Here is a 14,060-nt window from a genome sequence, read left to right as displayed (position 1 = left end):
CAGGACAACTCCCGCTCCCCGAGGGCAGCGTCAGGCACGGCGGTGCTCTGTGACCGAGCGAGTCAGGAAAGATGAGGAACGGCCCACGCTTTCGCCCAATGGAATAGGCGCTGGCGGTTTTTCCCAAGAAACTATGCTGTGATACAGGACAAAGAGACCCAACTGGCTAGACGCCCCAGTCATGGTGACGACACGGTGTTGAAGTCAGAAGAGCAAGATGGGGCAGGAGACAAACCAGGCCAAGATCGGGGCACCAGAAATGGCTAGGGGTTGAGGGGTCCGGGGGCCAGAGGCCTGCGGGCTATGCCCTCCCAAGTCAAGAGCAGAGGACCTCATCCCGCCCGCACCTCCTAGAAGGAAGCAGGAGGCCGCTGGGCTGGCGGCAGCACACTCACACCAGCGCCCGTCGGCCGGCAGACCGGATGACTCGAAGGCAGCCAGGTGGGCGGCCCGGCGTGCACGGCGAGTCGATGGCACCGTGCTGCTCCGGCCACTCGCGGACTGCCGTGTGCCGCCCTCCAATCTTCTCTTCTCGCTACCCGCCTCCTCCTCCCCTTCACCAGCCCTGCCCCTCTCGGGCCACCTGGTCACCCCCCGTGTCTCAGCAGCCGGGCGGGAGCCCCTCACCTGCTCCCCCAGTGACAGCCAAGGAAGCCGCTGGCTACCCGAACCAGGACCCAGCTGGAAGCTGCTCAGTGCTAATGTTTATTTATAAAGTTACATCCTAAAAACGTTTCTAATAAATAGCTTTAAACAAGATCTGTCCCGATGCGCCGAAAGGCCTCTCTCCGGGGCCAGGGAGACGGGGCGCGGAGAATTTCAGGGAGGCTCTGTCGGCTCAGCGGCGTGGAACGAAGGCGCCCACGCTGAGTTTTTCTTGCCCTTCCTGCAGCACCTGCCAGGACGGGGACTCTTTGCCAGGACCCGCTCAGGCCTGGCCGCCGCGGCACTGGCGTGTGGGCCACTGGGAGCCTCTCAGACCCCCGGTCACTGGAGCCGACACGCAGGGTCACCCGGTTAGGCTTTCATCACTGCCACGAAGGAGGCCTGCGGGAGGAGATGGAGGGCTGGCGGCGCTGCCCTGGTCGGAGGGGTGAAGGCCCGCCCTCACATCCTCCAGGGGCTGTCAGTGCAGCCCCAGCTTCTGGGCCCCGAGAAGCTCTGCCTGGGGCTCTCAGGGGAAGAGCCCAGGGCCCCTCGTGTCCCAGGGCACAGCCCAGCCTTCAGGGTGGCCGCTTGGAGGAGCTAGGTGGGGGCATTAAGACCCAGGGCCTCAGGAGGCCCCAGGGCCCCAGGAGGCCCAGGGCAAGCAGAGTGAGCTGGGCCCTCCCAGGCCCCATACGCACCTCCTTGAGGAGCTGCCCCAGCATCTCCTGGCTGTGAATGGAGCGCCTGTGGGAGAAGACACCGCTGTCACCCCTCTGGGTCCCTCCCCGCGCGCTTGGAGAGGCAGCCGCGCTCCAGGCCCGTCTGCTCTCTAGACGGCGCACTCTCCTCCCACGGGCCTCTGGGCTCTGCCAGCACAGGGAGAGCTGGGCTGTGTGGGGCAGGCGGGAGAGAACCAGGGGCGCTAAGATGCTGAGGACCACGGCCCCCGGACCGACACACACACACGCACGGCCCCGGCGCCCCACCTGTCTATTCTGGTCTCTACGGTCACTGTGAAGGCCCCCTCTGTGTCCGGCAGGTAGGTGGAGGGCACGATCCAGTAGGTCCCCCGGGACAGGTGGCAGAGCCGGCTGACCTCCTGGGCGTAGCAGTGCGGCACACAGCTCAGCAGAGGCTCCTGGAGCAGCAAGGAGGGCGCATCCTGGCCCCCGCCGTCCGCTGGGACCTGGGGGAGGCCCGGGCTCAGACCGGGCGGCCTGCCCGTGGGCGGACCAAATCGGCTGTGCCCGCCAGGACGGCGAAGGCCAGTCCCCTATCTCAGCCTTGGCCTCGCTCCCTTCCCAGGCAGCACTGCCCTGGGTTGGGAGCAGCCCGGTGCAGTCTGCTTGGACCTGGTCACGCACGCCAGGCCCCCGAAGCCGGACTCGCCGCTCGCCGGGGCCCCAGCACCCGAGGGCCCCAGAAGGAGGCCCGCCCTCACGTCCTCCAGGGGCTGGCAGTGCAGCCCCAGCTTCTGGGCCCCGAGAAGCTCTGCCTGGGGCTCTCAGGGGAAGAGCCCAGGGCCCCTCGCGCCCCAGGGCACAGCCCAGCCTTCAGGGTGGCCGCTTGGAGGAGCTAGGTGGGGGCATTAAGACCCTGGGCACCAGGAGGCCCCACTGCGCAAGCCCCTGCCCTGGGGCTCATCTCTTTGGCCCCGGCCCCGGCCCTTTTCTCGAAGCGCCGGGGGAGTACCCCAGGGGTGGCCTGCGCTGGAGCGAGGCTCCAGGGTGCGTCCTCAGCCGTTGGGATCCTGAGGGCACAGAACCTCCTCAGGGAAGAGCCGACCCTCCCCTCCCCCACGTCGTCTGTACCGCAGGCCAAGCGTGCCCAGCCCCACGACGGGCCCCTGACGGCACAGCTCCGGGCCGTCCTCCAGCCCATACCCTCCTCGGGCACCTGCCGCTGCCCAAGCCCATCTTGAAGCGGGGTCCCCAGAAGGAGCAGGGGAGCCACACTGTCACCATGGGATCTGGGTTTGCGACCTCTGACCTCTGGCACTTCACCTCCCCACTTCCTCCAGCGACACGTCCGCTAGGTGCATCCTGCTCGCGTGCCGGGAGAGGAAGAGCAGACTGAGGCCGGGGAAGGCGCTCGGGGCGGCGTTTGTGACTCCCTGGCCCTCGCCTGGCCTCCACGGTCTCCTGCCACCCGTGGGTAGAGCTTCAGGCCCACATGCCCCCGGGGGGCAGGCTCTCCTCTGCGGGGACAACCGGCACACGGCCCCGAGCTCCCGAAGGCCACCCCCCGCCCCACTGCCCGGGATTCGGCCCCGCACCTCGGCCTCGCTCTCCGCTCCTCGCCCCCAGCTCTGTCTTCTCCTTCTGAAGACCCTCCCTCGGCGCGCGACCGTCATCGCATCTGGGCGGGCGCGGGCCTCCCCTCCCTCCCTTTCCTGCCGGTCCCCAGGCCCTGGCCCTCGCTGGCTCCAGGCTCAGGCAGGGGTTTGGGGCGGGGAGGACTCATGCGGCCTCAGGGCGGCTCCTGCTGGACGACGGCATCCTCTGCGCCCCGCCGGGCCTCCTGGCTGGAGGTGCAGGGCTGGGGGCGGCTCAGGACACAGCGTCCAGCTGCTCTGAGCCCGGGCGAGCGGACGAGGGGCCGCCTGAGCTGAGCTGTGACCCCCAGTGAGCTACGGACTTCAGGAAACCTAGCAATGAGTCTTGCGTGCGACCGGATGACGCGGACAGACCCCGGGGGGCCTCTCTCCCCGACCCCGGCTCACCCCACCCGGACGCCCGGGAGCAGGGGCGCCTGCCTGGAAGACGTGGAAGCCGATGGGGAGGCCCTCGTGGTCGCGGCAGTGCTGGCGCAGGGTGATGCGGACGCAGCGGGGGCCCGCGCCCTCCGGCACCGAGAGGGGGAAGCGGGGGTTGCTGGGGTAGGAGGCAAAGTTCCGGCTGCCCCCCGCCGTCCGGCCGACTCTCCAGGAGCCCCGCAGCCTCACGGTCTCCCACTCGCCCGCGGGCAGGGCCTCCCGGGGGGCAGCGCTCTGGGCTGCCGGCTGGATGGCGCTGCCGGGGAGACAAGCACAGGAGGCGGCCGTGGCGCGAACGCACGCGGCCCTGCCCCAGCCCCTGGCCCGCCCGCCGCCCTCACCTGAGGGAGACTCTCCCGCTGGAGAAGACCCGGAGCAGGAACTGCCCTGGCACGTCCTTCAGGAAGGTGCTGGGCACGGCCAGGTAGTAGCCCGGGGCGAGCTCACAGCGCAGGTGGACCTCGCGGTCGTACGCGTGGCACGCGGTGCCCGCCACGGGGGGCGCGGACAGGGCCCTGGGCAGGCTGACCCGCCGCTTCTCCACCTGCAGGGGAGGCCCGCGTGCACCCGTCACCGAAGGGCCCCCCTCGAAGCGCCCAGGCCTACGGGTCCCCTCCCCCGCCCCCCCGGTGAACCCGGGCCTTCCCCTCAGCCCTGGGGTCAGCGGCTCCGTCCCCCACGGGGGCCTGCAAAGGCAGGTGGCCGATACAACCTGGGGGCTGCCGGGCGAACGGCCGGCCGGCAGTTTCTGCCAGAGCAAAGGAACGCCAGGCAGGCCGTGGCCGCACAGGGACGGGGGACAGTGCGGCGTGAGCTGTCAGACCCCGTCAGGACACACAGGGTTAAAAACCAAGCGACGGGGCAAGGCAAGGGGCGGCGCGGTCCTCTGTCGGCCACCCTCCTGTCCCCGCGGAGAGCAGGACAGGGGTCTCCATCGGGAGCCACAGACCTACCCTCAGACAACGCACGAGGGCACAACGTCCCCATGCCCGTTTCGTGGGGAGGGACTGAGGGAGGGCCCGGGCTGCCCCCAGCAGCCCTCCTACACCTCTGCCAGCTCTGCTAACGGCTGCTTCTGGGTAGCTCGCCTTTGGCCAAAGGGCACACCCTGGGCCAGGCGGAGGGAGGTGAGTCCTGCGGACTCAGATCTGAGCGGGGCCTGTGGGAGGACAGCCGGGGGCGCGAGGGGCACGTCGGGGGCTCCTGGGGCTCAGGCCTCCTCATCTCTGTGCCTGCATATCCCACAGAGCGGGGTGCCAGGCCCGGGCAGGTTACCTTCCAAACGTGCAGGCCCACGGCCTGGTAGTCCCTGCCTGGGTGGCCGGCCGTGCGCAGCTGCGGTCTCTGCAGGACGGCCATGTATACCTCGCTGGGTTCGCAGACCCGCAGCCAGAACTTGGGGTTGCTGGGGAAGCCGCTGTTGTTCCGGCAGCCTCCCGCCGACTGGCCCTTGACCCAGGCCCCGGGCAGCTCCTGCGTGCGGCACAGCGCCCTTCCTGGGCGGGGACCCCCACGTCAGCCGCAGGGACACGGTCCCCCGCACTAGCAGGGGCCGCCCACCCCGCCGCCTGTCCCCCCAGGGCAGGTGGGGATGTGACCGTCGCTCCGCCCTGAAGAGAAGCCAAGGGGCAAGAGGGGTGCCCAGGCGCCGCGCGGTGGGACGCGGTGCCCGCTCACGCCCTGACTTCAGAGGCCAGTCCGTCCGGGCCACTGCGTCCCCGCGAGGCCCCCCCCAGGGCGCAGGCCTCCCTTACCTGAGTAGAGGCTCCGCAGGTGGCCAGCCTCCGTGATGGGGAAGCCAATGGTGACCTCGTCAAACTCCCGCAGAAACTCGTCCTCCTCCACCCAGAACTCCCCCTCCTGGAGCTGCGACAGCAGCTCAGACTGGGCCGCCGACTCCAGCCGGCTCCACCCTTCACCCCTGGAAGGAAGCTCCCTTCAGCCGAGGCCTCCCGCCTGGGAGCGACAGCAGCGCCCCAGCAGCAGGGCAGGAGGCCCCCCTGCCGGGCTGAGTGGATGACGGGGGTCGGGGGGGTGGGGGGGCTGCCGGTCGCGCGCTGCGACCCTGGGCCGGCGAAGGGGAGCGGTCCCGGTCCAGGTCTCGAAGCTGAGCTGAGGGCTGGGTGCAGGCGTTCCGTGGGTCTCTGTCACCTGCAGCCCGGCAGGGCATCCACCAGTCCGTGGGTGCCCTCAGGACAGGCCCCGACCGCCCCGGGTCACCTGGGCCGCAGGGCCCGGCGCTAAGCCGGCCTCAACAGGCCATCTGGGGCCGAGCAGAGAGCACGGTGGCCCACGAGCAGGAGAGCGAAACCAAACCCTGTCCTGACCACGGCCCGGCCTTGGACGCCAGGCGCGCACGCGGTCAAGGCGGCTCTGGGCTGCCCCTCGGGCCCCGCACCCCTCCCCCCGCAAGACCAGCACGAGGACCCAGAGTACACCCCGGCCCACACTCACCCCTCTCTCCAGGGCCCCTGCCAACACCGCCGGCCCCAGGGGTTCTGAATCCGCAGCAGCAGGATGCTCTGACCAGCCCGACCCCGGAGCTCTTGCAGATCCGAGACAATGAAAGCATGAAACTCCCCCAGCGCCCCGGTACCTGGGTGAGAAACAGCCAGGAAGTCCTCAAACCGAGCAGACGCACAGGGCCACCTCCTTCCCTGGGACGCCCCAGCCCACCCAACTGCGGCTGCACAGGCCCCGGGTCCCCGCGGGCCACCAGGGGCTCCTTTGCCGACCGCCGCAGACAAGTCAGCTCAGGAGCGGCCTTATGCGGCGTGAGTCACAGTGAGGGACCTGGGTTTAGACTCTGGCTCGGCTGCCACCAGGCCTGGCCTGACAAGTCATTCCCTCCTCTGGGCCTCGGTCCTCGCTGAGGATGATGAGGGAGGTTCTCAAAAGGGCCGCTCCCAGCACTGTCCCGGGCGGGTCTGTGACGCCAGAAACTAGAGAAACCTCTTCTCGGCGAGGCCTGCTCAGGAGTCAGGGGCGTCAGGTGGTGTCTGAGCAGAAACCGGTGGGGAGGGCTGGAGGCCCGCGGGAGACCCTCCACCTAGCCAGAGGCCTTGGGACAGACCGGCGCAGAAGTGGAGAGCCCAAGCAGAGACCGGTGGGAGGGCGGGTGGCGGTCCAGACGGGAGGAGAAACTCCTGGAATGTCTTTAGGCGCTTTGCGTAGAAAGGCACTGGAGCCGCCACTCTGGGTGTCCCGCCCACGTCCCCAGCCCCCTGCCACTTCGGTGGGTTCCAGCTGCTCTCCACCTTTGCCTGGGGGTTCCCCCAGAGCCTGAAGTGCCTAGAATTAGCCCTACCCCACCCTGGGGGCAGCTGATGCCATACAGGCCACCCTCGCAGGCAGTGTCTCGCACAGCGTCCCGGCACAGCACTCTGTGGGCTCCCCTCACCCCCAAAGTGTGCTTCCCCAGCCCCATCCTGAGGCCTGCAGGTGGGCAAACCAGACCGGGGCCGTGCTAGCCCTCACGCACGTGCCGGGCAGCGCAACGGTCAACACGTGGCAGTTTATTTTGATGTTCTTACTCTTCGGACAAAAATCCCATTATGAAAACAATCCTAAATGTGAAAACAACTGTGCATGAAGATGTCCGCTGCAATGTTATTTATAACAGCGTAAAATCGGAAAGACCTTAAATGGCCAACATCAAGGGAAGGATTAAGAAGAGCACAGCAGATACACTAATAAAATAAGACGCTGACAAAGTTTACACAGCAACACAGACAACGGTATATAATATAGAATGTAAAACGTATACATCTTTTCGAAAAAAAAAACTGAGAAAGGGGACTAAAAAGTCAAAAGCAGTCAAGTCTGAGTGATTTTTTTCTTTCAACGGATTTCTTTCAACGGGCAGACGTATTACTAAAGCGAAAACCTGAGTGTCGATTTTGCCAGGTTACCAGCTGGGCCAGAGATGGTGCCGCCACCCGGTTCCCAGTGACCCCAATACAGGCTCCCGTCTCCCCATAGGGGTAAGCCCTGGTCAAGGGAAAAGGGGACACTTCCCTCCAGAGAAGGACGGTCAGTAGGGAAGGTCACACACTCAGACACCAGTTCCGAAGGCCCTGCTTTCCACTTAGTCCATACGGGACCACAGTAAAAGCTCCGCGCGGGAGGCCGAGAGGGCTCAGGCGTGCGGGCCTGCCATGCCGCCGCCCGCTCCCGCCCTACCTGTTCTGGGGCTAAGCACCGAGCAGCTCAGCAGACAGCGGTCCTTCAGGCTGAGCAGCTGCCGACAAGTCCTGCGTTCCGCGCCCCTGGGCCTGTCCCGCTGGCCGCCGGTTCCCGCCATGTCCTTCAGGTTCCACCTTTCGGCCAGGCCACCGGTGAGGTCCACCAGGGCGTCAGCCACCTGTCCGGCCCAGAGGTGCTCATAGGACCCGTAGACCCTGGGGGGACAGCCAGGAGGGCGTGAGGCTCCGGCACCAGCCCCCTGCCCCTCTCCTGTCCCCTGTGGGGCACCAGCGGGAGGCGGGCACAGAGGCTGTGAGCTCCCACTCCTGCGTCTCTCACGATCGAGGCCCGCGGCCCCGCCGGCGGCAGCAGGGGAGGGCTCGCTCCCACCGCGGAGGCCTGCCTGCCGGCCCAGTGCCTTTCAGCAGGGCCGTCTGCACACTCGGGGAGGAAGCCCCTGGTCTCAGGACTACGATAAACGAGCATGGTACCTCGGTGGCCTCATTCCTTCCCAGCAACCTGCACAGAGGCCGCCTGTCCCCAGTGGTGACACAGAGAGACGGAGACATTTCTCTCGCTTGGTTTGAGGAAAGAGAGAGGAAAACACACACCCTCTTTCTGGAGGCGAGGCCTTCATGCCCGACTTTGAAATGAGGGCAGGGAAAGCGGGGAGAGCAAACCACAGGCCAAGTCTCAGAGTTTCTGTCTGTGGACGGGCCGCCCCGCCCAGGACTGGCCACCAGGCCCTAGCTGCTGACAAGGACTCTGCAGCCCAGGGCGAGCAGATGTGCTTCCCGGGCCCCCAGCCCGCCGGCCCGGCCCCTCCGCCCCCAGCGTGCGTACTTGGCGTAGACCTTCTCCAGTAAGGGAAGCCAGAACACATCCTCCCTCTGGCACCGGGAGAAGCAGAGTCTCCCTGCAAGACAAGGCAGACGGTCATCTATGGTCACCTCGACCCAGCGTCCAAACTGCCAAACTCGACAGGTGAAGGAGCCGCGGTACGTCTGGTCGAGCCAGCTCGGCTGTCCCGGAGGAAAGACCTGCCGCGCGTGGGGAGAGGCAAAAGAAGACGGTGAGAGATGGCACCACGCGGCGCGCTCCCAGCATCCCGAGCACAGCGTGACCGTGTGGAACGGTTCCCTCCCGTCACGCAAAGGATTCCAGCTCCCCCGACGCCTGGCTGGCAGTGCTTGTGCAAAACCCGCTCACTGGACAGAAGACTAATAGACCTTTCAACAAAAGATGCTAGGGCCACACTGAGGGAGCCGACTGTCTCCCAGAGGTCAAAGTCGACCATTATGTCCTAGTGTCCCCAACAAGCATGTGACCTGAATCCAAAACAAATGTGACTTTTATAGGCCTGAGTGACCCAGTTCTCGACAGAGTGGCTGGTGGCAGGTCACCATAGGCACAGCGACCCCCTGGCTGGAGCCTGGGACCTCAGAAACCCCGACAGTGCCCGGCCCTCTGTTCACTGCTGGGTTTGTGATTCCGGCCTAATGCTGAGAGACAGGACGGGCTCTGGACCCAGATAGCCTCGTTTGGGCCTGGCTCTGCCTCTTACTAGCTGGGAACATGACAGTGGTCTTAGCGCCCCCGTTTGTGAGAAAGGGTCAAAGCCAGCAGGTCCTGTGAGAATGAGAGCCAGCAACTGGGGTGGGCTTAGCACAGGGCCTGGGACATGGCAGCAGCTCGGAAAGGGGTCACCACCGTCAACACTGCTGCCTGTGTCGGTGACACTTAGCGAGGCCGCGAGGGCTCCTGGGGAAGGAGTCTGACAGGCCTTCTGTAAATGTGGTACCTGCTTAGCATCAGAAACAGTTTTAATCACCTTTTGCCAATTTATATTCAAAATCTGTTAAAAAAAAAAGCAACCGCAACTAGCTAGGAAGCTGACTCCAAAGCAGCATAGGACCTCTCAGCCAACCCTTTCCTACCCTGGGCTGGCATGTTTGTCTTTTTACTCCAAATGCCTGCCTGACCCAGGGCTCAGCAGATGGCAGAGCAGGGCAGAAAGCACCCCTGCTGGCCCCTGCGGGAGGGGGTCACCGCGTCTGTGCCTCAGAGCCCCCGAGGGCCGAGCCCCGCAGAGCAGGAGCTTGGCTGCCTCCTGCTTCCTTCCAACGCGGGCAGACAGGAAGCAAGGGTCGGAGAGGAAGCAGCACTGTGGCAGACACCTGGTCCATGAGGTGCTGGCTCTTCTGCAGGGCGGCGCAGGCGCACAGGAACCAGCAGTCCCCCAGCAGCCCTTGCTTCACCTGTCCTTCCGGAGCGCAATCTGCAAACAGCTGGGGCGCGGCGCAGATTTCCTGAAATAAAGAAAATCGTCCAGAATTACTTCGTGCCCGTGGCTAGCTTTGAAACTAAGAACACAGGATCTGGGTGACAGGGGCTGGGGAGGAGCTTTTCTGGTCATCCACATTGCCTAAGAGGGGGCGGGAAGCAGCTGGCTTCTTGCAGCCAGTATCCGTCAGCCCCTCCTGGCTTCAGGTCATCGCATCCAACTTAGATTCCGGGGTCCCTGTCTCCGTGCACCTTCCTTAATTGGCAAAACTCCCAACTCTGGATGAATCCTACCCCGCCTTTCATAAAACAGTGCAATGTTGGTCTAGAAAACGGTTTCACTTCAAATTCAGAAAAGCAAGTGTCAAGTGGGTCCTCTATACTGTTTCTCTAAAAGGCTCAATTTTCCACACCCCAGACTAGTTTACCCCTTCTCCTTCCTCCTTCTCTTCTCAAAACACCCTCGCCCCTCTGAGCGGATGGCCTCACCTGAAGCTCCATCAGAAGCCCCTGACCTGACCCCGTTCCTGCCTCAGTATCTGAGCCCTCCCGTGATCCCCGCTTCCCTCCTTCTCTGCAGGCAGGATCCCACCAGCGTAAGGCATGGGAGAGGATGTCTCCTCTTCTCTAAGATACTGTCCCTGGGCACTATATCCCCTCTAGGCCCGTCACTGACCGACTTCTCAAAAGAGCTGCTGCCCCTACTTCCTCCCTCCGGCTCCTTGCAACACCTCGTGGCTTCTGAGCCAGCCATGCCCCCAAAACCGCTTTTATCAATGTCACCTCCGTTTTGTCACCTCCAACGGGCATCCTCTGTCCTTGTCTTTCCCAACACTCGGCAGCATCAGAGCAGTGGCTGCCCCCGCCCCCAGCAGTCCCCTCCTGGCTTCCATGACTCCAAGGGCTTCTGGCTGTCCTTTCCCCTCACCGCCTGCCACTTCTCAAGTCTACCTGTCACGGCACCTGCGGTTCCTCAAGGCTCAGTTCCAAGACGCCTCTTCTTCTCTGCCCATACTTCCTCCTGAGATACGCTTCCAGACCCTGGACGGCAAGCCGTCTGTTACAGTCCCAGCTCCCGGGGGAGCATCTAGCCCAGGTCTTCCTGAGCTCCCGGCTCTCATATCCGCCTGCCCACTGTCAGCTCCGCTTGAACCTGTGAGAGCAAAACCCAAGCCTACATTTCCACCCCTAGCTCTCCCCCACCTCCCAGTTTCCCCAGCACATCACCCGGGACCGTCATCCCCCCAGGTGCTCAGGCTAGAAATCTAGAAGTTATTCTTGGTCCCTCTTTCACCCTCACCATCTACTTCCGATCGGTCACTAAGACAAACTCGGGTCTCAGACCTACCTCTGCCACTTCTTAGTTCTGAGACCTTGGGCAACCTTTTGACTTAACATTGGTTTACTGATCTGTAAAACGGAGATACAAGTACCAACCTTATGGAATTATTAGGTGGACTAAATAAAATCAAGGGCATACATTCTGTGCACATAGAATACCTAGCCTTTACTGGCATAGAGTGAGCATTATGTAAATATAAGTTTCTCTTCCCATTTCCTGACCACCACGAACCCAGCTCTAGTTTCCAATCGGTCGCTAAGACCTATCAATCCCCCCTCCAAAATATCTCTCAAATACCTCCACTCCAAAGCCCCATTCCAACGGCTGTCACACTAATCTGAGCTCCTTCATCTTTCTCCAGGACCACTGCAATGGCCACCTGCATTCTTGGCCCAACAATCCATTTCACACCTGGCAGTAAGAGTGAGCTTCTTAAAACATAAATCAAATCGAATCACTCCTCTACTAAAAACATTCTAACGGCCTCCCATTGTCCCTAAAATCCCCCCCACACTTTTTTTTTTTTAACCCAAATGCCACCGGCATGGCTGATCAGGCTCGGCCCTTGGCACCTCCATGCCAAACAGGCCCTCTCAGTGTCGCCCACGGAAAGCACCTCAACAGCCAGAGCCAAGTCTGGCCTTCTTCCAGGGCTGGTGCACGCAGATGTCCCTACTAATACTGCACACACTCAGGGAGAGACTGTTCCTTGGACAGTCTTATTCAGCTGATACACCATTTCTAAAGATATCAGCATAGCACTAGGCCAGAGCATCCCTCTAAACTGCCGCCTTAAACTAATTACATCTGAAAGTGCAAGTGGACGAGGTCCAAGACAGGAACGTGCAAAGCAAAACGGCTTTGCTTTGTAGGCTCAGCCTGGCCCTTCCAGAACAGCATGAGAAACAGAACGAGACCGCTTGTGGCCAGAAGAGCCATGCAGACTAGCTCTTCAAAGCAGACGCAAGTGGGGCTGAGTTTGCGTCTGTTAAAACGCCCCTCTCGCTGTGCCTTGAATCTCCTATTGAATGGAGCTCTCGCAGGTAGGGGCCGTAAACTCGGGTCCAGCACACCCCGAGTGGGCTGGGGAGGGGGCTGGGAGTCCACTCAGGAGGACAGCGGCGGCAGACCCTGCCGACCGCCGTGCACCCAGCCCCGGCTAACCCCGGCCGCCGCGCTCGCACCCCTGCAGGAAGGAGCGCCTGGAGGCCTGGCGCGAGACCCGTTGGGACCCGCGCGCCCCCCTGCCCCACCTGGGGCCGCCTCCACGTGATTTCCTCCCGGAACTCGGCCAGCGGCGTGGAGAAGCTGGAGAAGAGAGAGGAGTCCGAGGCCGGGAAGGCAGCGTCCCGGAAGAGCTCCCTGGCCGGCGCCCGCATCTTGGGCACCCCGAGCTCCCATCTGCTGCTCGCGCCCCGGTGCCGAGCGCAGCCGAGGGGGCGCGCAGCCCCGGAGGAAGCGCGAACCGGCCGCGGTCCCGCCTGCCTCGCGCCTCCCCCGTCCGGCCCGGCCCCCCAGCCCCGCCGGACCCACAGTACCACCCGGCCACGGTGCCCGCCCGCTCCGTCGCCCCGGTAACCGTCGATCTAGGCTGCAGCCAACCAGGCGCGTAGCCCCTGATCACATGACAGAACGGCCCAATCCCACTTGAGCGTTGGGAAGCCCGCGCCAGATTCCCAGCCCCCAGGGGGCGTGGCTCTCGAGCTAGGCTCCAGCGAAGCCGGTTAGTCCCCTTGGCTGCACTTCTCTTTCCAGGGCCGGGGGGCTCGGAGGTGTCTCAGCCGAGACTCACACCTGGGAGGCCGGCAGCGTCTTGTCCTCAGGCCGGTGTGGTTCGGGTCGGGGCGTCGGGACTGCCTCCTGAGGCTGAAGGGACCAGAGAGGCAGTCTCGGCCGAGGTCGGGCCACGAACTACAGGTCCCAGCATGCCGCGCTGCCTCCGGAATGCACTTCTTCCGGCGGGGGTGGTGGGTCCGGCCACCTGGTGTCGGGAGAGCCAATGAGAGACTCGGGAAGGGGAGCTGAGGGCCGTCGGGGACCGTGTGGTGTCCGCCACCGTTGTGGTTGTGTGCTGGGGTCCTGGGGAATGTTACGGCCCCGGAAGGGCCTTCCCAGGCCTGGGAGGCTGTCTCAGGGCAGGCTGGGATCAGACGCGCTAGATCCTGAGCCGGGCAGGCGATGAGGCTGGAGCATCCTCCTGGTCCCCAGATGGCCGGGCATCTGGTCCTGGTGGGCTGGACAGTGACCCGCTGGAGTTGCGGTTATAGCTCATGGCCGCTCAGTGCTGCGGGTTGGTGAGGGCAGTGACTTAAGGATTTGCTCAAGGATTCACCTTTGCTGCAGGAACCTGCCCTTCCCCGTCCCCATTCCCAGGAAGGAAGGCAGGCAGCCAGCCAGAGGCTTATTCTCTGACTGCCTCTCCAAGCCTGCTTCACTGTGGCTGGAGCCTTCACAGAGGGCCGCACAGGGGAGGAGATGGGGGTGGGGTGGGGCACAATCCTTCTAGGACAGCTCTCTGATACCTACTAGAGCTTCTCAGATTTTGTAACCCCAGGCCGCTTTTGCCCAGCCTCCCAGATAGGAAGGGTGGTCAGATCGAAGCCCTTCTGCAATCTGATCCAAAAAGTCCCTACTGCTGATGCGAAACGGAGCCTGGTCCAAGAGCCCCTGCCCCGACCTTCTTGCTCCAGAGCCCCAGGTTGCTGTGACAGCTGCGGCTTCTCCCTCTGAGAGGCCCAGCAAGGCCTGCATGAGTAGCAGCTGCTAGTGGTGGCATGATATGGGCTATCTTGACCCCACCAGGCCCCAGGCCCCTGGTTTGGAGGCCTAGGGTCCTCATCTCTGCTG

General features: G+C 63.9%; 1 protein-coding gene across 2 annotated transcripts; it reads right to left on the bottom strand.

The window, feature by feature from the left end:
• Positions 1–693: 693 nt before the first annotated feature.
• On the bottom strand, positions 694–12,688 carry CAPN10 (calpain 10). Of its 2 annotated transcripts, none has more exons than XM_028483411.2 (12): positions 12,467–12,688; positions 9,766–9,897; positions 8,432–8,628; positions 7,586–7,803; positions 5,858–5,999; positions 5,158–5,324; positions 4,679–4,899; positions 3,745–3,947; positions 3,371–3,659; positions 1,635–1,834; positions 1,347–1,392; positions 694–1,047 (listed from the first exon to the last, which is right to left on the bottom strand). In XM_028483411.2, the coding sequence occupies exons 1-12, from the start codon at positions 12,590–12,592 to the stop codon at positions 1,018–1,020; spliced, it is 1,971 nt and encodes a 656-aa protein (XP_028339212.1). In that variant the 5' UTR covers positions 12,593–12,688; the 3' UTR covers positions 694–1,017. The 2 variants fall into 2 exon arrangements, with proteins under 2 accessions (XP_028339212.1, XP_023980457.1); XM_024124689.3 differs by having other exon boundaries at positions 3,404–3,659.
• Positions 12,689–14,060: the final 1,372 nt, after the last annotated feature.

Source organism: Physeter macrocephalus, chromosome 2 (genome assembly GCF_002837175.3).
Source record: "Physeter macrocephalus isolate SW-GA chromosome 2, ASM283717v5, whole genome shotgun sequence".
Classification (NCBI taxonomy): Eukaryota; Metazoa; Chordata; class Mammalia; order Artiodactyla; family Physeteridae; genus Physeter; species Physeter macrocephalus.
The sequence above is the reverse complement of the archived record's forward strand: the minus strand, read 5'-3'. Positions and strand labels throughout refer to the sequence as shown.